General features: G+C 45.1%; 1 protein-coding gene across 4 annotated transcripts in view; it reads left to right on the top strand.

The window, feature by feature from the left end:
• Positions 1-26670, top strand: part of CDK15 (cyclin dependent kinase 15) — a gene marked incomplete at both ends in the record, with an annotated part of 84500 nt that overhangs the window by 52551 nt on the left and 5279 nt on the right. For all 4 annotated transcript variants that reach the window (XM_082658601.1, XM_082658600.1, XM_082658599.1 and 1 more), the window contains 2 exons: positions 14116-14164; positions 21166-21305. In XM_082658601.1, coding sequence (XP_082514727.1) covers positions 14116-14164; positions 21166-21305 — 189 coding nt within the window. The remainder of the gene's footprint in view (positions 1-14115; positions 14165-21165; positions 21306-26670) is intronic.

Below are 26670 nucleotides of genomic sequence, written 5' to 3'. Positions count from 1 at the left end.
TACAATAGTGGGGAAGTAAAGGCTCACTGGGCCTAGGACAGGCCAGGTAACATGTCTCTAGATTGTATCAGAGTTCATCCATTGTCTCCAAACCTAACACTTGGTCATTTTCTGTCACACATTTTGTCCTCCAGTACTGGCTTCTGGGGGTGGAAGTGTTGCCATGGGGGATGTCTTTGAGAAATGGTCCCAAGAGCATGCCAGAGAGGTCAGATTACCCAGTTGTCACTTTAAGGACGTTGAGACAGAAGAGAGGAGGCAAGCAATGAGCTATAGGATGAAGGACCATATCAGAGGTTGAGAAGCAAGTAATGGCCATACCAGAGCTGGACTCTTGCAGGAAGGATTAAAGGGGAGGTAAATATGTACAAATTAGGGAGAATGTGGCCCAAGTCTGATTTTCCAGTCTCTATATTATTCCACTGTCCCATAACTAAAAATGGAATTTCCCCAAATTGTTGTCATTACTAACTTTGGTATGAGGTTATCCTGGAAGGGTTTTATGAGAGCAAGAAGTTGTAAAGAGATTTCAAAGACAATTAAAATGGAAAACATGGGCTTCCCTGGTGGCACAGTGGTTGAGGGTCCACCTGCCGATGCAGGGGACACGGGCTCGAGCCCTGGTCCGGGAAGATCCCACATGCCGCAGAGCGGCTGGGCCCGTGAGCCATGGCCGCTGAGCCATGGCTCACGGGCACAGGCGCACAGGCGCATCCGGAGCCTGTGCTCCGCAACGGGAGAGGCCACAGCAGTGAGAGGCCCGCGTACCGCAAAAAAAAAAAAAAAAAAAGGAAAACAAAAGACATAGGAGGATGGGAATTTTTTACTTTTTTCTCCAGCATCTAATAGTTTTGCTCAAACAGCTATACATAGGGTTCAGGCATCTTGAACTGACCAGGATTGTGGAAAACCTACACCAGCTAAAGACCAACTGTAAAGTCATTTCAGCTGCTTTGTGAATGACCTGTATGCATTGCTAAATGCTGTTCGGATCATTTCCAAATAGTTTATCATTTCTAATGATTTTGCTTGAGTTTACTACTTGAGAAAAATGCCACCCTCTCGCTGCAGGGCTTAGAATAATGCCTTTTCCCTTTCACTCTCTGAGTGAAATGGGACCCCTCAGCTTCCTAACATGGATGCAAGCAGAAGTTTAGGGTCACAGATGGGTTGTAGAAAACAATTGAAAATGATCTCAATACAAAGCTGCCATGGTGAGCATATGCTGTTCCCCCAAACTTGAAATGTTTGGGTTTCAGGTTGATTCAGGCAATAAACAGTGATCCTTGATGAGAACAATAATGATAGAAACTTGTCCAAAATGCTTCCCTGCCAGATTCTGTACTAAATAAGATAACTGGGTTCCAATAAAACATTGAGAAATATGTTGCATTTTTTATTTTGCTGTCATTTCAAAGTAATATGCAATTTTTTATTTATGAAGAGAATTCTCCAGGCCCAACATCAATAGGTTTCATACTTTGCATTGTTTTTCTAGTAAGGATTCAATTTAATTCAAATAAGTCAAAAATTTCTGAGCACCTACTATCTGCCAGGCACTGTGTAACGTGCTGGGCCTGCATAGATGAATTCCGCACATTCATGGACCTCTAAGAGGTTGTGTTTGTATTCATTCATCCACACTCTTTCACCAGCTCTCCTTATGGGGGGAGGGGTGTGCTCATTTGTGAGCCCCACTTCCACGGGCTTGGGCAGTGTACAGCTGTGGGCCAGGCTAGGCTTACGAAGGGAAGGGCTTTGTAACCTTAGTCACAGCCAAGATGTCTCAACTTTTACTTGTAAATCTTAAAAGTCCGGCATATCTTGGGCATGGGGTCAGTACTATTGATAATTCAATCGCAAGGACTATGTTTTAAAACAGCCACCCACATCCGTGTTCCAGGAACATCCCCTTATATGAATTAAGAAGTCCCTTCAGGCCACCTCCCACCCACCCCTATCCCTGAGCTGTTGCTGCTGCTTCCAGGGACTTGAGCTCCAGTGATTAGGGGACCAGAAGAGGGGACGGGAGCCAGTAAAATGTCACAGAGGAGAACTGTTAACGCCATTCTTGATGAGATTTTCATTCCTCTCCTTTTCACTCTAAGAGCCTCCAAACCTTGAATTCAGCTGCACAACAACTTTGAGGGAGCTGGAGAGCTCAGAACTTAAGAGAACCATCCAGTGGCCATCTGTGCCCACGCTGCCCTTACCAGGTCTTGTCTCGACTATGCATGAACAACACAGTTTCTGTTTGTACAGGTTTTAAAAAAACACCTGGTGCTGACCCCGCTGGACAGGTTTCTCTGACCAGTTACCTGTTTTCTTGGGGCGCTGATGAGCAGGGCTGTAAGTTTTCTCACCAGAAATTCAGACTCCTGTGCCTGATTAAATCTGGGTGGGGGAAGAAAGGTAGATAATTTTAGACACTGGTCTGGTCTTTCTTTCTTTCTTTCTTTCTTTCTTTCTTTCTTTCTTTCTTTCTTTCTTTCCTTCCTTCCTTCCTTCCTTCCTTCCTTCCTTCCTTCCTTCCTCCCTTCCTTCCTTCCTTCCTTCCTTCCTTTCTTCTTCCTTATCTCCCCCAGCCCCACCCCCTGCTTTAAGCAAGCTGGCTGAGAACTCTTGTGTCTTCCACTTCAAAGGGCCAGTTGTCTTATTTTGATGTGGGCAGATTGAGAAGTAGGCTTTGAAAAGTAGGCTTTTTTTTATTTAATCTTTTCTCCTGGGATAGCTTTCAGAGCAATATATCCAAGTGTCAGTGAGGGGTTCTGACGAGCACGGACTCCCAGACTCTCAGCAGGATCATTCTCTAACAGAAATATAAAAGTGAAATATTAAAAACCCTGGAACGTGAGCTCCATCTGTAGAGTAGCCAGTGTCTTGCCTTGCTTGAACCATGGGAAAAAAAGATCTCCTTGAAAAAAGAGGGAAGAGAAAAAAAGTGCTTTGAGTAAGAGGTTTACAGGTTTAGTAGAGCATAGTAACATCCCCTCAAAGAAGTGGGTGTTGCTCTGTGACCCCCCAAAACGCTCCTCCTTTGACTCAGCCGCCAGAACACTCACCCTCCCCGGCAACACACCCCCTTTTCACATGCTAACTGAGGCGCCTGTGATTGGCTGAACAATAAACTGGTCACACTTGCTAAAGGCCTGCCATCTTGCACACAATTAGCCAAGACACATTCATCAAACTGGCGGAACAGTGTCTGTGCTGGCCTCCTGCAGCGGGGGAGGGGAGCAGTTCGGTGATCCTTGGTGAGAGTGCACAGGAAGCAATAATAAAGAAGGCATGCTGGAGGGGATTCTACTATCCGAAAGTCTAAAAAGGTTAAAGCCCCAACTGATGCCATATCTGGGATGCGCTGTGTTTGTGACACAGAGGATCCCAGAAGCTTAGAGCAAACTGGATATTGGTCTTGACTGAAATCTGCTGATACATGACAGTAGTGTGAATTTAAAGGGTGGACCCCTATAGACATTTTGACAAAGTCTCTCAGCCCTCTTAGCTTCCCCTCCCGCTCCCAAGAAAATGCGCTCAGGAGTCCCTCCCCATTTTAGCCTCAAAGCACTTCGGGCCCAACTGGAACCAATAAGAATAAAGTGTATGTAAGAAGTAGAGAACCATTTAGGATGAATTAAGAGAAAGTATTGACTGGCAAGGTATTGGTCCTAAATTAAATATTTGGAGGACATTAAAAAGAGTTAATTTTGAGAGGGGGGAAAAAAAAGTTAACATTTGCACCTTCAGTGGTAATATCTTCTGACTTTTCCAAATTCCCTTTAAATAGCTCTCCCAATGGCAATATAGACCCAATAAGATCATACCTTAAAGACCAGTTTGCTACAGACTGGTGTAAGGCTTTTAAGGGAACCAACTAAATATTTAGACATTTCTCAGCTAAAGTAAACAGAGGCCTTACCCCTCTGGAGGTTGTCCAGGCACCATCTCATTAGATGCAAAGATCCTGTGATAAAGAAAAACTTTTTTTTCTGCCCACATGATTGCAGCCCAGTTGTGGTTTTTTAATGTGTCATTGATTGTTTCATCCAACTCCTTTTGCTCCACTGAAGGGGTCTGTCGTGGCTCTGTTTGCTTCCTTAAACACGGTTTTTGAAAGCACTCATGCTGTGTGAGCTCAAATCCTAGCATTAATGTACTGCTGGGTTCATTTCACCACACTCAAAAGCGCCTAGTTTAAATCCCTCTCAATTCCATTTGAGGCACCAGAAGACTTTATCCTTCTCCACTAATGGTCCCAAGTTTACATCTAGATACTGGGGGTCAAGGACAGGAGAGGATTTAGAAATAACAGTGCATGACATTAGTCAATGCATTTGCCAAATTGCCAATTAGTTCCTGATGTGAGCGCAAAGCATTTTATTCCCGTCTCTTTGATGCCTGTTCCCGTTGAGAAGGGAATAGAGTCCACAGAGGCCTTCAAACTTTTAAAGAAATATCTGCTGAAAATCATGCCTGATTTGTGACATGAGCTCAGCTGCAGGGAAGCATCCGGGATTATCTTGGTCCTTTCAGCCCCGGGAAAGAACACTGCACATGGAAAGATTTTCCACGGGAGGAACTTGGTAGAAATCAAAAGGCAGGAAAGCAGTACTAAAAGCCCTGCAGCGACCCAGATTCAGATGTCCTATAAACGATAGGCAAATGGATCCTGCTGACACCTAGTTATTTTCAGGACGCCTGCTTTTTCAACTTTTGACCACCAGGTGGAAGCAAGAAATAATGGGGGCGGAATACTGGCATCAGACAGGCTCACAACACAGCAATCTAGCCTTACCCTGGGAACGTTTTATTTTGACCTGAAATCCAGTGTGAGAGCTTCACTTCATCTGACATCATTATAGGACAGATGATAATTAAAAATCTAAAATGATCCTTGTTCATGTCGGGATTACATAGAGCTACCACGCTTTGGGCTCAAAGAGTTCTGAGTGTGTCTTTGTGTGCCTGCTGTGAACACAATCTAAGCTGTGCATCCACTCAATAGAATGAGCTATTAGCCAAGTGAGTTACTCAGTGGGCTGAACTAAGGGAAAGGATACTGATAAGAGAGGTTTTAATTATTGGCATCAATTCATGGAGCGGCAGATCCACACTCCACCTCGTACTCTCTGGGGGTACTTGAGGAAGTTATTTCTTTCCCAGTTCCCTAATCTGCAAAATGGGAGCAATCCTATCATTTAAAAAGTGTCCCCTGTGTGCCAGGCACAGGACATACATAATAGCTAATCCTTATACTGTCTGCTAGGGTCCCTGCTGGTTGGAGTAGCACAGTTTTACACCTGAGGAAACAGAGGCTTTCTCCCGTTTCCACACAGAGGCATTTCCTAGGTTGGAAATGGGTCAGTTTACAACAAACCTGTTCTCCTTCTGTTAACCATGTTGTGTCCCTCTGTCTCATTTTGCAGACAACATAATGATTTGATATATGTATATATTATAAAGCAATAATTAACATCCACAGTGCCTAACTTTTAGGCAATGCCCAATAAAAGTTAGTTCCCATCCTTTTTTTTTTTACACAGGGTGGAAGTTCATTCAGCTGCTCAGTGACTCACCAGGGTTCAGACTCAATGGTAGTTGTGTGAGAGCTGATGCAATGTCTGTTTCTTTCTGTTTAGCTCCCTTAGAGTTCTTGGCTTCCTTACAGATGTCAGGCACACCTCCTAGGCCAGAACTGACTTTGGTTTTTCCTTGCTTGGACCTAAACACTGCCTGAATTCACATACCCTAAGAGCTGACCTGCAGTTTTCAAACACCTACCTGAGTCAGTCTGAGCGCCTGTTAAAGCTGTCCCTTCTGGTGAAGGCTCCTTTCTGCTGCCCATCCTAAACTGCTGTGAGATGCCTGCCCACGCTGTGGCCACAGGGCTCTTCCCCGGGAGAACCCTTATTATCTACATAATGGTGTCCAGTAAGGGCCACTAAATCACAGTTGGTATTCATGTTGTCATTGTTGGTTTCACCCAAAGCATGGTACAGTGGAAAGAGTGCTGAGGTTTTCTACGAAGCAAACCTGACCACTTCCAGTGTTTCTAGTATTTTACACCTGCCCCCATAACTGGCACGTAATAGTAAATAGATATTTGTTAGATGAAATCAATGGCCACCTGGGTTCTAGTTCCAGGTTCTAGCACCTTCTGGACTAATAATCCTTGTTCTGCCTGTTTTGCCAAGAAAGTACATGTAAGTTATTATTCGCCTTGTTGCTGGGTAAAATAACGGTCGTTTATTGAGCACTAACTATGAATTAGGCACTTTTCATACATCATACTACTTGGATTCACAACAGCTCTATCCAACAGGGGCAACGTTACCGTTCCTACTTTATAGACGAGAGAGCTAAGGCTTGGGGAGGTATGTGTCTTGCCCAGGGTCACCTGGCCAGGAAGGGGGTGACCCAGAATATCCAGCCTGTTGAACTCCAAGTTGGTGCTCATAGGTAATTCCACAGTACCTTCCAAGGGCAAATATAATTTGGTAATAAAACAATGCCTTAGGCTGGCATCAGCCAATAACACTTTTCCAAGTTCATTCCCAAATGATTATGTCCTTTAACCCAGACTTGCTTTTAGAATCTGTGAGCTTGGTGACATGTTTCTGAAATGTAATGTGAGTGGAGCTCCCGCCCTGGGACTCCAGCAGGCAACCCCGCCTGCTTCAGGTAATGAAGCCACGATGTTCACCGAATCTATGAACCACCATCAGGCGCATTGCTGTCCCACTTCTGGAGCACGGCAAAAGCTCGTGGGAGTTACTGTTAACATCTTTATTAACCCATCCCCCCAGTCAAGCAGTGAAATTCATTTAGATACGTGGCCCACTTTGATCTTCATTAATAGTTTCTACATTTATTTTTAGTTTTCTCATCTTTATTTGGTGACAATTATTAGTTTTTATTGAGGGGGACTGGATAATCTTAAAGTAGTTAAGATTAGGAAAAGTTACAAATGAAGGAAAGCAGGTTAAAAGAAATTTTTTTCAAGTAAACCCTGCTACGTTTCTTCCCAGTTCAGGAAAAAGGCCTTAAGGTCGCAAATATCATGGATCTGGGTCAGATCAGAGACTTCTTCCACACCTTCGTGGCCTGTGCCTGGCATCATCGATCTCTGTAAGATACAGAGTGGGAATCACAAGTGGGCTCTCTTGAGTCACTTTTACCTCTTAAGAATAAGGTTTAGTAAATTTCATTTTTTATTTTTCACCTAAGCATCAATTTTTCATTCATTCAACAAATATTTATTGAATGCTAGGTGCTAAGACTAAGATGCAAAAATCAATAATACATTGATACCTGCCTTCAAGGCATACAGTCTAGAGGGAGAAACAAATAAATACTACAATGTGGAAAGTATTATTATAGCAGGATCCCCTAGGGACCTCTAGGAACACTTGGAAAAAGGCCTTGGCTTGTCTGGGGAATTTAGGGACTGTTTGGGAGAAAGAGACATGAGCTGGGTTTCAGGCATGGTGAAGTGGGCTTTCTCCAGGTGAGCAAGAGGGGGAAGGACATTCCAGACAAAGGAACTTGACACAGAGGAGTAGGAAAGCAGGTGTACCTGGTAATATACACGCCGGTGAATTGCTCAGGGAAGCTAGAATGTCGGCTTTGTGGCCGACCATTGTCGGAGATTAACCTGGAAGGACAGGTGGGGAACCGACTGGAAAGTGATTTGTAATCATCCTAAGGATTTGGACTCGACTAAGAAGCAAAGAGAAGGCATCGGCTGATTGTTAGCAGGGAAGTGATACGGCAGGATTTCAATTTTAGAAAAAATTGCTTGGAAGACTATATGTAGAATTAAATTGGTGGTAGTCAGTGTGGCAGTGCTCTGGATTCTAGAAGCTAAATAGGAAGTGTCAACCAGAGCAGTAGCAATGGATGAAGAATGTTGGGGCAAATCTAAAAAGCATGAAGGAGGTAGAGTCAAGGGGAGGTTGTAACTGATTGGATTTGACTTGTGAAGGAGAAATCTAAATCCAGTGGGTGAGAGAATGATAATACCATTTACTGGCACAGGAAATAAAAGGGGGAAGGAACAGATTTGTGGGGAGTGTAATGAGTATTAGGTTTGAACATTTCAAGATGAAGATATCTGTGAGACCACCAAATGGAGATATCTGAAAAGCAATTAGAAATACAAGCCTGTGGGGAATTGCCCGGCAGTCCAATGGTTAGGACTCTGCTCGCTCAGTGCCGAGGGCCCGGGTTCAATCCCTGGTCAGGGAACTAAGATCCCACAAGCTATGCAGTGCGGCAAAAAAAAGAAAAGAAATACAAGCCTGTGATTATAGGGGTGTAATCTAGAAATACAAAATTGGAAGTCATCTGCTTAAAGTGGTATTTAAAGCTCCAGGGGCGAGTTCAATCGCGCGAGGGAGACCGTGTGGAGAAAGGAGACTATGACGGCACCAGGGGGACCAGTGCTGAAGGATCCAGTAGAGGGAAAGGGTTCTTTGGAAGCTGAGAAGGAAGAGTCAGAGAGGCTGGAAAAGACCAAAAGTTGATGATAATTACCATCATTGTTGGCATCATCATCCCGTGGAAATCATACGGCTGTAAACTTGGGAGGAGCACCAAGTACCATGTCTGTGCATTTCCAGTGCTGAGCACAACACCTGCACACGTGGCCCTCAAACATTTGTAGAGGCTACAGGGGAGTGATAAATGTTGTCAAATGATGCGTCATTAAATACCATGGACACCGAATGGCATGATCAAGCTATAGCTCAAACATCGTCTGTGGGCGTGGACAGACATTAAACACTGCCCCCGGGAGAGGGGAGACTCCTGACTGAGCCCATCACCTCCACCTTCTCCATCCACACACCAGGAGCCAGGCCCGGCTTCCCCTTCCTCTCCAGAGACCACTGCCTTAGGAACAGGCTTCCGAGGATAGATATTTCTTAGAATCCACAAAAAGTTTTGATGCAGGGTTAGAAGAGTGATAAGCCCCCAGTGAGGGTTGAAGCGCCGGGCTCAGATGCCAAGGAGCGCCCCCGTGAGAGCACTGGCTTTCGGTGTCCCCATGACACTCAAACAGGAATGCCAAGTTCAGACTCCTTGAGCAAAAGACTAAGCCAGCTGCCTGAGGAAGAGGGAGGCGAGCAGCTGTGAGGGCTTGAGTGTGTATAACTGGGGTGAGGCTGAGGGTGAGGTAGAAGAGCTACAGATTTTTGCAAGCCGCTTTAAAGTTCCTGCTTGAGATAGCACAGTAAGGCTAACAGCATTATCAACTATCCAAATATATGGTATCTCAAGAATGCATTGTGTGCGGGGAAATTCCAGAGGTGTAGTTCAGTAGACTGCACTATAAGATAACCTTAGGGGGATTGTGGTAAAGCCTATAGTAACTGGAAAATGTTTCACTTTGAGCTAAGGCTCAAAATGGTCCTGGTGATATTTTATCAACCAGCCAACAAATCTCTGTTGACTTGAATCAGTTGTGAAATGAGCTTTCTTCAAGGTTTATGAAAAAATGCATTATCTTACTATGGTAGCAACAGTTTGGCCCTCATTTTACTTTTACTTTGTTCAGTTGGGAAATTAAAACGTTCAGCTTTTAAACTTGGCTTTTACAAAAGCAAAGTTTACTTTGCTCTTCCTGCCTCAAATTCCAACTGAACTCAAACGAGAACTCCTTTAAAGAGAACTGCAGAAGGAGGAGATGGAGAGGAATCTGGTCTAATGATTAACCGTCATCTTTGGAAGGAGAAGGGAAATAAGCTACCTACAGGCCTACGATTTGAGAGGCTACTGAAGCCAGAGAAACAGACTTCTCTTGAAATGGCGCTGGGTAAAATGGCCTGTTTGTGGATCATTCTCTCATTGATCGCTTGCGGTTTAACTACTGGGAGAAATCAATGGGAAGGAGGCAAGGTCACCCAGCGTCAGGTTATCTGCATAAGAGCAGAGGGCTGGCCACAAACGGGTGCTGGGCTTTGGCTCTGCTTCATAACCAGCAACCTGGCTGACGCTGGACACCTCAATCCTCTATCTGGGCTAACGTAGCTACAAAATAGATGTGGGAAGAGAGTCAGGCACAGTCTATGCAAGACACGGAACCTCAAGTTCAATGTTGTCACATTGCCTCCTCGGACCAACTCTTTTTTTTTTTAATGCGGTACGCCGGCCTCTCACTGTTGTGGCCTCTCCCGTTGTGGAGCACAGGCTCCGGACGCGCAGGCTCAGTGGCCATGGCTCACGGGCCCAGCCGCTCCGCGGCATGTGAGATCTTCCCAGACCGGGGCATGAACCTGTGTCCCCTGCATCAGCAGGCAGGACTCTCAACCACTGCACCACCAGGGAAGCCCTGGGGCCAACTCTTACAAGTCAACCTCTACTGGTAGAATTTACGAGGAATGATTTTTTTCCTTCATCATGCTTCCTCTCTCACATCCTTGAAAAACATGTGAAGTATGCATCAGACACGGTGTTCTGCGATTTTTATGTACATTGATTAACTGAATTTTCACAAGCCTACTGGAGGAAATGAGCCCCAGAGAAGTGTGTGGGAGTTGCTGGGAGGTGCTGGTCGACCCTGCCCTCCTTGATAGACCAGTGTCCTCTGCCTCATTTAGTGCCACTCTAGAAACATCTGGAGACCATTAAACATAACAACAACACAACAACCGACCAATGCTGGGCCCTCCCCAGGCTCGTTGAATCAGACTCTGTGGGGTGAAGCCAGCGCCTCCTTTTGGTTCAAAAACTCTCCCAGGTGATGCTAGTGTGCTGCTTGGCTTGAGGACCACTTGTGTGAGACCAGGTTGCTTCTCCAAAATGAGAGGTAGAAACAAGAAGAAGAAAAAGAAAAAGGAATGAGACTAACATTGATTGAGTCCCTACTACAGGCCAAGTGCTTAATCTTATCTAATTCTCCCAGGCAACTGGAAAAGTGTTCCCACTTTACAGATTGAGAAACTTCTGAGTTACTTAACCAGAGAGGTGAAGTAATTTCCCCCAAAGCCCAGAGCTCATAAGTGGCAGAAAGGAGATTTAAGCCTGGGCTTGTGTTCATGTTACTACACCACAGAGCTAAGGCACACACCTCTGGCCCACACTGAAAACTCAAAAGAAATTAAGCTAGGCTTGTAAGAACTCAAGCTTGGAACACGTTAGAATTTCAGTAGAATGAAACAGCAAATTATGGGTTTCCAAGGAGAACAATAAGCAGAAACCTTATTGAAACCTGAGAGGAGAAATACTTGGTACATAAAACAAGAGAAAGAGGCAGAAGGAAAAACGGCAAAGGATGAGGAAATACTTATACTTCACTCACTGTGCAGTAGGAGCTATAATTATCTCGCTCCGGGCTTCCCTGGTGGCGCTTGGTTGAGAGTCCGCCTGCCGATGCAGGGGACATGGGTTCATGCCCCGGTCCGGGAAGATCCCACATACTGCGGAGCGGCTGGGCCCACGAGCCATGGCCGCTGAGCCTGCGCGTCCGGAGCCTGTGCTCTGCAACGGGAGAGGCCACAACGGTGAGAGGCCTGCGTACCGCAAAAAAAAAAAAAAAAAAAACCAAGTCCAGGTCCCAACTACACATAGTTTGCATTGCCCATCACTTTTCAAAGGAAGAGAAAGAAGGGGAAGGAAATAGGATTTATTTAATGCTCTGAGGCCAGCACGTTACATTCGTTATCTCACTGCATCCATAAATTCAACAAATCACTTAGTCCTTGTGAGGCGACTATGACCTCCAACTTGAGTTATGGAAACAGGCTGGCCATGGCGAAAGTATCTTGCTTAAAGTCACAGTGAACTTGAAGCAGTAGTTTCAAACCCTAGGTTCAGTGTTCAAACCCTAATTCAGCTAATTCCAAACCCATGTTCCACAAGAACAACACTAAAGCCAGCAATTGTATTAAAATACTAAAGGCCAAAACCCCCAGCACATAAAAACAAAACATGGGAGAGTATTGAAATGGATCTCACTATATCAATTGGAAATTGGGATATGACTGAATGAGGAAATATTTTAATTTTGTTTAGCCAGGGAAAACTGTCAGTAGGCAGCAGAAAGTGGTCTGGAAATAAACATTCTGAACAAATGCCAGGTATTCTTATCTTTACTGGTTATTTGAATTTAGGCACAATCACCTGAAGAGAGAGTAAATAACCAGTATAGGCAAGTGCTTCCCTTAGTGCCCACCTGGGACTATAAAACACCAGCAGAGGGCTTTCCTGGTGGCGCAGTGGTTAAGAATCCGCCTGCCAATGCAGGGGACATGGGTTCAAGCCCGAGTCCGGGAAGATCCCACATGCTGCGGAGCAACTAAGCCCCTGAGCCACAACTACTGAACCTGCGCTCTAAAGCCCACGAGCCACAACTACTGAAGCCCGCGCCTAGAGCCCGTGCTCCCCAACAAGAGAAGTCACCACAATGAGAAGCCCTGGCTCAGCAACGAATAGTAGCCCCCGCTCGCCGCAACTAGAGAAAGCCTGCGCGCAGCAACGAAGACCCAACACAGCCAAAAATAAATAAATAAATAAATTTATTTTAAAAAAATACTGCCAGCAGAGTAGTTCACATTTGATTGCATCTGACCTTGAGAACTCAGCTTAAATCATGTTCTTTGATCACAGCTTTCATTCTACAACTCTTAACACCATAATGTCCATCTTTAATTGAACATATTTTTGAAGTTAGACAAGTAATATGTGCTTTTTATTTAAAAATAAATAAATTTAAGAAAATTAGCATAGAAGTGAGAAGAGTAAGCCCTAGTGACCATTATCACGATCAGGTGAGTGGTCTTCCAGGGCTTTTTCTATATACATACAGACATGAAAAGGCCAGTATTGTCAAAACCATCTTTTGCCCAACTATGATTAAATTCTTTGTTGGATAAACAGTCTTGCTGTATTCCATTCCTATAGGAGCTGGAAGAAGAGAGCTTTTAAAACCAAGAGAATTACATTTCAGGCCCAAGGAAAATATAAAGCAAAAACATCCTTTTACATGAGAGTTGAAATACTCTTTTCTCAATTTGGAGTCGGAAATAGAAGGATTTGATAAGCAGCATAAGCTTACATCCTTGTAGCCCCTTTTAGCACCCTTACATAGAGTAAGCATTTAATTAGTATTTCTTGAATGAATAAGAAATTGTCTCCTTTTATAGTGGTTTTATTTTGGGTTAAATAGTGTCAGTATCAAAAAAAAATAGAAACACATGTATCCACATGTAATGTTGTAAAGAGTGCTCCAAAGAAAATTACAAATCTTATTATCATCCATTTTGGATTATTCAAGCCAGGATTCACTTCCACCTTTACTGTAAGTGACATATAAAATTAGTCCCGTTAACTTTTTAACCACTTCTGAGTTTTTAAGACTTTGCCCCCTCATTTGTCACATGAGTTTTCTTGGAAGGGGGTGGGGCAAGCACGTTTTGTTCTCTCCAATGAATTGTAAGCTCTGTAGGAGTGGGGAAGCTTCTTGTGATTACTTTTGTATTCTCCCAGCACTCGGCACATGTTCTGCACACAGCAGACATTAAATATTGTGACTGTATTATTTTAGTTTGCTAGGGATGCTGTAACAAAGTACTACAAACTGGGTGGCTTAAGCCACGGAAATTTATCGTCTCTTGCTTCTGGAGGCTAGATCTGAACTTGAGGTGTTGGCAGGATTGGTTCTTTCTGAGGGCTCTGAGGGAAGGATTTGTTCAGGCCTCTCTCCTTGGCTTGTACATGCTGTCTTCTCCTTCTGTCTCTTCTTTGTCTTCCCCTATACATGTCCGTCTCTATGTCCAAAATTTCCTTTTTTATTCGGACCCTGGTCATATTAAATTGAGGTCCACCCTAATGACCTCATCTTTACTAATTATATCTGCAACGACCCTGTGTCCAAATAAGGTCAAATTCTGAGGTACTTGGGCCTAGGACTTTGACCTATGAATTCGGGAGAAGGACACAACTCAACCCATAATGGTGACCTTCCATTTAAACTTAAACTCATTTAGTTTGCCTACCTGATAACTGAATTCCCTGTTACCCCAAGCCAAGAAGAGCATTTAGAATTTTAATAATATTTTTGGCAACAGGATTTTAGGGTTGTTTTTGTCTTTTAACGTGTCTATGTGTGCTTTCCAGAATGGTTCCCACTGCCTAAGCCTCAGAGCCTTCAGAATGTCTGCAACCGGTGAGTACCGCCTTGGAAAGCTTATCTTTCAGCAGGGTTGAAGGGACATTTCCCTGCGCCTCATCCTGATGAACACCCAGCCCCTGAGCACCTTGATCTGGGGGCCCTCAGCCCCAGGAAGACGCCTCTTGGACAGGCAGCCACCTGTGAGTCTGTTAGTTTTTCTCTGTGAACCATTTTACTTCCCGTGAGTTTGGTCATTAAAATTGTTTTGCGCCCCTCAACCCTGCCCGAGGCCCTGAGAACGAGGGAGCGTTGGCCTGTAAGAAGACCTAGTGGGTTTATTATTCTCCGACACAGAAACCAAGTGACGTCACTGAGCAGCTGTTGGGGGGCAACGTGATTCATGGAGGCCACGCTTTCCCAGGCCCTCTCTACGCAGCCTCCGCTCGGACCAGGGCAGACTTTTATTACCAGCTTTCAACAAGTCCCCGGTTTCTTTTGCAAAGTAAAACAGATAATAGAGACATTCCCGGAATAGTTAGCTAACTAAGCCGTGCCAGGCAACCTCAGAGCTAAGAAGAACTCAGTGTTTTCGGACAATGACCAATTACAATAACCAGTATTATTTGATCTGAGAGTAATTAGCCGAGGCTCTGTTCTTTTTGCTTCAGTGAGGAGACAAACAAGGCAGTGAGAAAAACATCAGAGACAGGAGAAAGGGGCTCAAATGTCAAAGAAAAACACCCTCCTGCAGGTGGGGAGAAGAGAAAGAGACCCTCACTGAACGTTTGAACGTTGCTCTTCCCTGAAAATGTGGTAGGGTTTAACCCAACCAAAGTTTGTTTGATTTTTTTCCCCATACTTACTGTTCATGTGCTTTAAAAAGCCTCCACGGAGAGTGGATATCAGAGCACAAAGAGTGAAATAGGTCGGAAGACAGAACTATGAACTAGCAAAGGATCTTTTTTTGGGAGGGACGATTCTCCCCAGGGCGTCCGCGCGCTGCACTCTTATTTTCAAACGCACTGTATCACCTGAAACTCCCCGTTGTTTTGGAGACAGGTTCCAGGGAACTGCTGTGTATCATTTCGTGCAAGACGTGCAAACTTCCTCTTGCCCGCATAGTCAGGCTCCCTAACCCCTAACTAGAGGGATTTGGATTTTCATGCTGCCCTGTGGTTTTCTTCCATTTCACCACTGGCTTCCAAAATAAACGGTAACTCCAAACCTGCAGACCGCCTTATTACCCTGCACTGCTGCTGTCGTCACTGTCGCACGGCAGGAGAAAGCGCCTGCAGCCGCCCAGCCAGCCCTTCCTTCTAGGCTGAGCAGGACGTGGACTCGCTGAACATCCCGCTGGCTTTTCTGACCATAGACAACACCTCGGCCCACTGCCTCATTCCCAGCAATACCTCTGCCTTAGCTCAGACTCCTGGCTTCTCTTTGCTCAGATTCTCAAAGCAAGGAGTAATGTCTAGAGATGTGCTGTCTCATACCATAGCCACTAACCACATGTGACTATTTCAATTTACATTATTTAAAATTAAATTTGAAATTCAGTTACTCCAAGGATTTACTGTATAGCACAGGGAATTATATCCAATATCTTGTAATAACCTATAATGGAATATAATCTGCAAAACAAAACCCCCAAAACTGAGTCACTACGCTGTACACCTGAAACAAACACAATATTGTAAATCAACTATACTTCAATTAAAAAAAATTTAGCTGCTCAGTTGCAGTAGCCACACTTGAAGGGCTCAATAGCCACATGTGAGTAGTGGCTACCATATGGGACGGGGCAGAAACAGGATTTTTCCATCATCTCGGAAAGTTCTATTAGACAGCACTGGCCTAAGTTATCACTTGAGAAACCTCTTGGCTCTGAGAAGGGCTTTGTCATTGAAAGGGGACTAAGGTTAGGTGGGATGCTTGCTGTGTGCCTAGTAGGGGGCTGTACATGTTATTTCACTTATGCCTCACAAATCTCATTCCCATTTCAAAGAGAAGGAAACTGAAGCTCAAAGAAGTTCAGTAACTTGGCCAAAGTCATCAAGCTAAGTAAGCGGTAGGGCTGGGCTTCATCTGGTACCCAGGTCTCTGTGGCTTTGTCAGTTGAGTCAAGTTGCAAGTGTGATGAGTAAAGAATAGCCTTGTTGTCACTGGCTTTTTTACAATATTTCTGCCAAGGAGCAGAGGAACTGTGAGCGGACTGGAAATGCACCTCGAGGCCTTGTCTGGGGTTTGATGGGATTGCGATTAACATGGGCCTAGTAAGTGCACACTCACTGGTTAGACTGATTAGGAAATTATAGGACAGCTTCTCTGATGCTGTTTCTTTCTAGTGTTGGAGATATTTCTTTTTTTTTTTTTTTTCGGTACGTGGGCCTTTCACTGTTGTGGCCTCTCCCGTTGCGGAGCACAGGCTCCGGATGCACAGGCTCAGCGGCCATGGCTCACGGGCCTAGCCGCTCCACGGCATGTGGGATCTTCCCGGACTGGGGCACGAACCCGCGTCCCCTGCATCGGCAGGCGGACTCTCAACCACTGCGCCACCAGGGAAGCCCTATTGGAGATATTTCTTATTGGGGATATCTGCTTTACCGCATCCTAAACTGACAGCACTAAAAAAGTACCCACTCTCCTGAAACAACAACAACAAAAAGGTCACCATCGAAAAAAGCCAATATTTGATATTTGAGTAAAGTCTGCAGTTTAGTTAATAATATTGCCTATTAATTACTTAGTTTTGATAATTTTACTATGACTATCTGAAATGTTAACATTAGGGGAAGCTAGTGAAACATACAACTATTACTCCTGAAACTCTTCTGTAAACTTAAAATCACTTCAAAATAAAAACAAATTGAAAAATTGGAAAAAAGAAAGTGACCTCCCTATTCCTGCCCTTTTTCTCTTTCTGTGGATCTAGGGGAAAACAACAAAGAACCCAGCTGAACTCACCGTGACCAGCCTTGTGCTGCAAACAGATAAAGCCCTTCCCCCATCAACCTGCTGGCAGCAATGGCAGTGGGAGAGTTTTATACTCAGAGCCAGGCTGTGCAGAGAAATCAAGGCTGTTGCCTTAGGCCCCTGAGAGCCACCAGATTCCAGATATGTTGAGTAACTTTTTATTGTTCATGTTTCTGTTGTGGACTTCTAAAATTAAATGTGGATGTCCTCACACCCAGCACATCTTTCAGGATTGATTTACAATTATAATCCTTTTACCACTATCATGAGCAGTGGGGCCCGTGGCAATTCAGGTTGGCTGGAATGAATTTGTTTTCTTTGCACACACAGACAGCTCTCCCGGAATGCTGGTGGAAATGGAAATTGGGACAACTAGCTGATAATCAAAAAATTTAGAGGGTTTCCCTGGTGGCGCAGTGGTTGAGAGTCTGCCTGTCGATGCAGGGGACACGGGTTTGTACCCCGGTCAGGGAAGACCCCACATGCCGCGGAGCGGCTGTGCCCGTGAGCCATGGCCGCTGAGCCTGCGCGTCCGGAGCCTGTGCTCCGCAATGGGAGAGGCCACAACAGTGAGAGGCCCACGTACCGCAAAAAAAAAAAAAAAAAAAAATTTAACATGTTGTATAGTATCCTTCAACCTGGGAATTTCAATTTCCAGAATTTATACTAAGGAAATTATTGCACAAGTACACAATGATTTATCTTTGAGGATATTTGTCACAGCATGATTTTAATAGTAGCCCCTTACACCCCAACAAGAAAGGAAACAACTTCAATAAGCGTTTGGCTATGTGGACTATGGTATAGCTACATAGTGAAATGCTCTGCAGTCATTAAAACTATGTCCCAGAAGGCTATTCAAAGTCCTGGGAAGATGATCAAGACAGTCAAGTGCAAAAAGTAGGTTGAACAGCATGTTTTTTTGTAAAACAAAAAATATATCTGTATAAAAATAAAGGACTAAAGAATAAATAAACACTAAAGCAATGGTGATTATCTTTGAGTGAAAAGGGTCATCTCAGAGTGATGAGATAGCTTCAGTTTTCTTTCTCTGCATTTTCTAAGTGTTCTACAACAAACGTATTATTCTGGCAATGGAACGCTTCTCAATTCTGGAAATGTTACTAGTAGGAGAGGTTCACCAGAGGATTCTTTGTCTTTATTAACAGACTCCCATTAATTGGGTGGTAGGTTCTCTTAACTTTGCAAGGTACTCCTGGCATGTTCCACAGCTAATATCACAAGCCTAACAAATAATATCTATTAACATTTAGCCTATATGGAAATGTGCTAGTAGGCAAATTAATTTTGCGATGTTCGCTTTTCATGTCAACTTTCATTTCCAAAGCAGGGGTTGTAACCAGTGAAGAATTGTTCGGGTAGGAGTTAGAGGAGGTAGAAAATTGTAGAAATGTGCCAATAAAGGCAATGGATAGTAAACAAGACTATAGATGGCAGAAAGAAGCAGAATTATACAAACATGGAGGTAAATTAACATTTGTGCCCAAAGAAGCAACATCTGTATCCCTAGGGCTCTTTTCTCAGCTCCCAAATAAGAGATCATAGCAAGGTGGAGATTCTTAGGATGCTTGTCCAGAGCAGGTGGTCCTACTATAAGCCTTTACTATGCTACTAGTAAAGGCTCGTAGTCAGGAGGGCACGTATTTGGTTTATACGGGGAAGACCAATGTGAAATTGTCTCACGCGAGGAAAAGCCTTCATGCGTATACTCCGCCTCTACCAGCTGAGAAGCAGAAGTAGGTGGTGGCGGTCACAGTTTGGAGGCCGTGAGATTGAAATAAGTCCCAACGCCACTAAAAGCCTTGACACAACCTCGTGGGAAGGGCGGGGGCCGGGGGGTGGGGTGGGGTTGGGGGAAGGTTGGTTAGTTGAAGAGGAAAGTCCTCAAGAAGAAGTCTCCATATTACTGACCGGTTCCCACTCTCCTTTCTTTCATTTGTCTGCCGGAAGTGGCCTGCTCTGCTTCTATGTGTCCCCACAAGCCCCATAAGCTCCATCAGCCTTTCCTGGCTTCGGCAGCCACCCCACCTAGATACAGTCTAAATGAAACCAGTATGTACGCCCAAGCTAACACGGGTTGGAACAAGTCCCCTAGCCTTCCTTGCCCAATGAGATCGCAGCTCCTAAGCCCCTTCTCCAGAGCAGTTCTGTAACAATTCAGTTGTTATGAGCAAGCTGGGTGGGAGTGTGCCGAGGAAACACATCTCTGACTGGGGTGCAGTGTGGAGGTGGATGCATCGCTGCCCTCCCCGCCCCCCCATAACCACCTGTCCACCCGCCCACCCCCGGAAGTTCAGAGAGGTTTCAGGCCCTAATTTCGGCACGCATCCCACTCCACCACCCTGTAGTGAAAACGGATTTTCCCTGAGTCTCCTTCCAGACGGGTCCTGGGTCCTGCTGATTTGAACCAGCTTCTGCACTCTGGACTCCTATTTCATTGGCCCTGAAAATCTGCGCCTGGGCAGGGCACCCTAGATGGAGAAAAGACCCGCCAGCACTTCAGGCCACAAACGACGAAGCAGGCCTCCACCCCTGGTTTCCTCCTCTTCCAGCTGGCCTGGAAATTTGCAAGGACCGGGGATATGCAGATTTCTTCTCTATTTTAAGTCTGTGAAGCATTTACTCTTGAGTTTGAGGGTAGAATTAGTTATCTGTTTGCAGAAAGAGTTTTATGTCATGGGAGTCAGATACCTGAAAGGTTTTTATGCAAATCTTATGCAAAAATTAGGCAAATTCCAACTCTGGGCCAGGGCTTCCTGCATCACTGCATCATGGCACCTGGGGAGGGAAAGGGTATCTATTTCTCGCTTCAGGTTGGTATGTACATTCAACCTTAAGGAAGCTCATCTGTTTTTGCTTAATTGGGGAGTTGCATGGCCATGCAACTGAATTCTGAACGTCAGGCATCAGTTCGGCAGGTAACTGTCTCTCTGGATCAGCACAGTTTTCTGTCTTGTGCTTTCCACTTGTAAACCTGTCTGTGGGCTCTAGAGATGGGTGTACTTAAATGATTGGCACTAGATTAGCAAAGACTTTCAGCCACTGTAAGTAAATAGGAAGCATGGAAGACCCACAGGGCCTGCAGGGTCAGACCCTTGCCACCCTCCCCAGCTTCATATCAGGCCCCTCTCCTCTTTGTCCCAGGCCAGCAAACTGGCCTTTCTTCCTTTCTTTAAAATAACTCTTCTCCCTCCCACTCTGGAGGTCTGCAACACCTGCCCCTCCCCTGCCCCAGGTCTTCAGCTCTCAGCTCAAATGCTACTTCCTCAGGAAAGTTCTCCCTGACCACCTCCCAAGTCTGGACCTTTTTCTTCCCAATTGTGCTTATGCATTAGTATGACCATTTGATTAGTGTCTGACTCCTCTGCGAGATTAAGCTGCCAGAAGACAGCTTCCCTGCATCTCCCAGATCCAACCGCCTACATAGTAGTTGCTCAGCTAATGGATTTGCTCAACTCCAAATTTATAATTCAACATAAGGTCAACTTGAGGATTTGTCCTTACTGTAATTTGGGTACTTAATTATCTTTCTTGCCTATGCTCTATCTCAGGGGAAACCAATAGAGCTTCTTAGAGACAAACCCTAGGAGCTGAGCTTCAGAAACACTGTAAATAAGGGTTTTTTCCACCCAAGTTTCACCCTCCAGAGTCTCCTCTTTCCCTCTTCCCCTCCTAGGATTCTGTGCTTGCCACCCTTGGAACATATTTCCATCTGGGCTTTTCTGCTTGCTAGAGGCCGCTGTGTCCCTCAAAGAAGAATCCTTAATTATATATTTCTGTTTCTATTACTACAATTCCAGGTCCTTTATGTACACCTGGTACCAAGAGCCACGGTGGAGGGGGCGGGGGTGGGGGCTGAATGGTGGCAATGCTGAAAATTTCCCTTAATCTTAGTAACAGGACAGGTAAGAGTTTCAACTTGCCAGCAACTTTACTAGTCCCAGAAAAATTCTATTTGAAACTCTTCTAGCCATCTCCTTTTCTTTGCTTTTCTTCTTTCCCCCTTGATTTTTCAGAAGTGAGGCCTCTGGAGAAACTCTTTCTCTCTCTCACTTTTCCAGGTTAGACAGGGCTCCGGAAGCTGAAGACCTGGCCTCCCAAATGCTGAAAGGCTTTCCAAGAGACCGTGTCTCCGCCCAGGAAGCACTGGTTCACAATTATTTCAGGGCCCTGCCTGCTCAGCTGCACCAACTTCCTGATGGTGAGCAAGGGAGTGTGTGTGTGTGTGTGTGTGTGTGTGTGTTTAGTGTATTCATGTACACATATAAGTCTCGGTGTCTAAGTATTTTCTCAGTGCACTGGAGAATTACAGAATTTGCAACCAGAAGTGAGCTTAGAGCTGGGAGAAGCGAGATGGGTTCAAATCTTGCCTGAGGTTTTTTTTTTGCGATTTTCTAAAACTCAGAAGTTGAGGGTTGAGGTGACACAGATCTCCTTGTAATGATCCAAACATTTCCCATATACTCACTTACTCTTAGAAACTGGATGAGATGAAAGTTGCCTCTGAGTTTGCTTTCACTAGCATCTGCCAGGAGAAGCAAAACCAAAGTTTCTCACAACTCCCTTTTCTCTTTCAGCAGAGTAAGATGATAGGTGACATGGATATATCAGGAGAGGAGAGCTGGGCCTGTCTTGATTGGTAATCTGATGCTGCCCAAGGAAGTACGGGGTGGGGCATGGGGAGAGGGGAGCGTCCTCCCAGGCTGGACGCTCACGGGAAGCACAAGTTAACCTGAAATCAGCTTTGCTGCCTGGGCATGAAGTCATCCTCCAAACCTGAAAACTTCTGAGAGATCATGTGGCTGGAGCACTCCTCATGTTTCTCAGAAGGTGGCCGGGAAAGGCTGTGCAGAAGTTGTGGGCAGGGCAGTCATGGCCCCGGCTGTTTGTGGGGCACTATCCTTAGGTGGAGTTTCTTTGAAAACATCCAGCATTCAACTGAAAACAGTTTTTAGAAGTCCTGAGCCAGAGAGAAGAAAGCTAATAAGGAAGGTCTAGGGGCTCAGACTGGGGGGAGGGTCCTGGGCTGGGGGGTGTGATGGGGCGAGGATGGGCGTGGGGTGGGGAGCTACTGTTCGGTAGGCTTAGGCATGTGGTCTGGCCAAAGTCTCCAGGGTTTGCAAACGCAGCTCCACTGTAACTGGGACATTGTCCTGCATCAGCCCAAACCTCTTAGTTTGGGATTTCTTGAGGTATTTTATTATTAAAGTGAGTCATTTAGGATCTCCAAAAATAACCATAATCATACAACTGGGGTTAATGTCTTGCTTAATCCTGTAAGAAGAGTCGGTCATCAGTATTTATTAAATTGCCATCAAGTGTCAAGAACATATTAAGTACTATAAAACTTGAGGGAAAAAAGAGGCTTGTCCTTGACCTCAAGGATCCTATGAAGTGGGAGGAAAAGAGGGTGAGGAAGAGGAAACGGGACACCCTCATACACATATTAGCACAAATCATATCTAAACAGCTAAAGCCTGTGCATAATCAGCTGCAGATGTTCAGAGAATATGTGTGCGCTAAAGGCAATTCTTTGGAGGAACTAGAATAACTCAAGTAAGATGGATGAGACTGGAGGTGACTCTGGAGCAGAATTTGGAAGGAGGGGAGGGACGTGGCTTGGCATATGGGTAGAATAAAGGACATTCCACCAGACCTACAATTCTTACGCCCTTCCTGGTACCTCACCCCAAGCTTTAGCCCCATCCGCTCCCCCACTCCCATCTCAATCCCCTCTTCCTAGTCTGAACCCCTAGATCCCCCCTTCTTAGCTTTCTCCTCTTGGGCTTGGGGCTTCCAGCTACCACTTCACGCAGGTATACACACTGGGGGTGTACACACACACACACATTCACGCTCCCTCTCTCCATTTAAAGAAACTTCTCCCATGGGCCCTCCTCCAGGATTTATTATTCTGTGTACTGAGAACCACTAGGGATCTTCAAAGTTTTCTGGGCACCAGCTTTTCCTTGATGAAGAGTAATTAGGAGAAAATCACTGTGCAAACCGATGTGTTGTTAGAAACCTGGGTTTTGATTCATCCTGGTCATCTGAAGCAAAGCCACCGACACAGGGACTCTGTTGTGTGTGTGTGTGTGTGCGTGTGTGTGCGTGCACATGCAGCTGTAGGAGAGGGACCAATCTGTATTCCTTCTCTGTTCACCCAGCCACAGAGCCCAAATCTACTTTGACACTTTTAGAAAAATGAAAAGATGGAATCTTGCAGGAGCCTGCCTCTGCTGTCGGGGAGACAAGGAGTGCTCACAGCAGGAGGGAAGTTGACTTTTCTTTATACATATAGGGGTTTTTCCATGCAGAGTTTAAATTATGCCTGATAAAAGGAGTTTCGTGGATGTTTCAGTTCTTTCAAATTCTCCTGGCTTCCTCCCAATTAAATGAGGTTTGTCAAAGCCACAGGGCTCTGCTGCTGTTGCCTCCGCCGACAAGCACTTCCTGCAGCGACATCTCGAATCCCTGAGGGAGAAGATGAAAGGGCCAGCGCCAACAGACAGGGGAAGGGGGGCAGATCAGGGTGTGTGTGTGTGTGTGTGTGTGTGTGTGTGTGTGTGTGCATGTGGGGGGGTGCAGAAATAGGTTTAGAGACAGATCGACAGATAGGACGTGGACAAGAAGACAGGGAAAGCAAAGGTACCAGGAAAATTGGAAAGAAAAATAGAGTAAGAGAGAGCAGCCACTGGGGCCAGTTCGTGCACCTTGAGAACATTGGCCCTCACCAAGGGCACGTCTTCTAAGGGTGCACTCCCTGGGCCGGGCAGTGCCAGCCTACTTTTTCATTGTCCATGGCAATGAGCCTTTATGAAGAGCCTCCTTTGCAGACAGGAAGAACCGGCCGGTTATCACAGTTCCCAACCCTCAGGGACACAGTCTCCATCCAAGGGGTGGGCTGCCCCAGGCATAAGAACTGTGCAAAAATAAGACATGCTCTTGTGAGTGGTGTGTAAAGAGAGTTTCCCTGCCATAATTATGCAAGAAATTTTGCTCTCTGGTGGCAGTATGGAATCACTTACGGGGTTATATTTGTATTATTTTATTATTCTGGTTTTATTCCGGTTGCAGGATAACAAAGTTGTCACTTTAAAATATATTCTGTTTCCCCTTTGATCTGGGAGATTCCAGCTCTTATTGTCTGCCCTCTGACGAGGACAATTTAAGCATGAAACCTGAGGCTGGGAACCGTGTGAAGAGTGGAAAGACAGCCTAAATCCCAGCGGAAGCAGGGCACAGAAGTTCCCCACAAAATGCAAGGGTTGCTCTCATCCATCCATGTCTGTTTTCACGAAGCCGAGGGGTCCCAAACAACACTGTCCCTAATTTGTGGCAGTAAGCTTATGGCCAGAGGAAATCGGGGGGTCACTTGCCACGAAAATCCAGGAATTCTGGGCTTAGTTCCCTTTCGGAGCACATTCTTAAGTGGAGAAGCATGAATACTAGAATGGCAAGCATGTGGGAATTTCTGCCAAGCGCTGACATTTTCCCTTATTGACTTTTGAACACCTGAAGAAACATTAGTTGAAGGAGAAATAATTGGTAGTCTCTCTCAAAACACACCCAACAGCAAGCTAATTGCTTTTGCAGATGGCCTGGGAGACACTCTACCCACTCAAGTCATCTGCTTACGGCCACACTTGTGGTCCTCACGGCTGAGCCAGCAGTGCAGGACATCATCTGGGGCAGCTAGGACCTAAAATTAGGCCCTTGGCAACTCTCTAATCTTAGCTGCAGGTTCAGCTTCTTCCTTTAATTCCCTTTGCCCTCAGCATGAACTTGGGCTCTGGGAAAGGAACGGCTGCTTAACGACTTGAGAGTGAGGGGAGTAGAAAATCATTAAGCTGCCCATTCTAGAAACTGGCTCCACTCCGTTCTTGCAAGGAGCCTTCCAAATGTTACCCTTGGAAAATTAAGACTGATTTTGGAACCTAGCCATTTTGAACCACAGACACTGATCCACAAAAGTATTTTTTATCTCGGGCAGTAAATGCCACGTGATTTAAGAGTCTGGTCCTTAAGCCATGGTCCTTGATCCTCAGGACATCAAAGGCTGTCTCTCTCTGTGAGTTGGTCCCATTTTGCTTTCTAAATCCCAGACGTGAGTCTCTCCCATTCCTTCCTGGTCTAAATCCCCCTTCTCCTTTAAAACAGGTTTCAGCATCTTAAAACAAAACAAAACAAAACAAAACAAAAAACCCCTACAACTTAAAAGCTTGCAATTGATTTTGTAATTTTGTAAAAATACTTTACCAGAGTCCTTCTTGTCATCATATACTTTGGTACCTACAGGGATGGAAGAAGGCATGGCACTTACCTCTACCCTTCATCGCATCACCCTAGTAGTTCTTCAGCAGGCCTGATTCATATTGCTCCATTAAAATCTGAGTAATTTTTTTTTTTTTCCTTCCGGTACGCGGACCTCTCACGGCCGTGGCCCCTCCCGTTGCGGAGCACAGGCTCCGGACGCGCAGGCTCAGCGGCCATGGCTCACGGGCCCAGCCGCTGTGCGGCATGCGGGACCCTCCCAGACCAGGGCACGAACCCGCGTCCCCCGCATCGGCAGGCTGACTCTCAACCACTGCGCCACCAGGGAAGCCCGAAATCTGAGTAATTTTTTGTTTTGCTCCAATAAAAGAAGTTCAGGACTTCTTTTAATAATATCTCTTTAATATATTTGAAGATCCCTTGATATCACTTTCTAAAGCTCACTTCTCTAGGCTGACTTCCTTTGACCTCCACCAAACATACCCAGTATAGATTGTTTATTTTACCTTTTAACTGTTTTGCTTCATTATTCTATTCTGAACCGATTCCAATTATTCTGCTTATCTCTGAGACTATGGACCCACCCTAGACTCAGGTTTCTAACATACTGGGAGAGTTATTTTCCAGTTCATTCATGGACGATTTACTGAGGGTCTATTAGATATGAGATTGAGGGATACAAAAATGAATTAGTTATGGACTCTGTCCTCCAAGAGCTTACAGTCCTTAAGGAAATGAAACAAGTATATAAACGGCCGTAGACCAAGTGTGAAGTGCTCTGACAGTTCAAAGGAGGTGAGATTAAACTCCAGCTGTAGGGGTCCAGGATGGCTTTGTGAGTGGGTCTTGAAAGGTGACAGGGTCTGGATGGTTGGGGAGGAAGGATATCCAGGGAGAGGAATGTCATCCTCCTCTGAATGCCATCTACTATTATCTGAAGGTATCTTCTCTTTAATAAGTACAATCCTGACTCATATTCCATCCTAGGTCTTAGTCCTCGTCATTGTATGCCTTCTTGCAGCAATTTAAACATTCTTTAACATGTACCAGCAAAGCTTAGTTTAGCTCTTTGTGTGCTAATGATTTCAAATCTACTCTGTTTATTGCTTTTATTGTCTAGTCTATTCAAAGTTTAACCAGAATATTTTGTCATTCCACAGGCCAGGTTTCGGAGGTTGGGTTTCGTAGGGAAGAGGGAAGGGAGATTCCGAGCCAGGTCTCTCAATCCTATTCTGCTTCTAGGAGTTTATAACCTAACTCAGACCACTCTGTCTACCTTTTTTTTTTTTTCT

This window comes from Grampus griseus, assembly GCF_964374135.1.
Source record: "Grampus griseus genome assembly, chromosome: 7".
Classification (NCBI taxonomy): Eukaryota; Metazoa; Chordata; class Mammalia; order Artiodactyla; family Delphinidae; genus Grampus; species Grampus griseus.
This window is presented reverse-complemented; position numbering and strand designations above follow the sequence as displayed.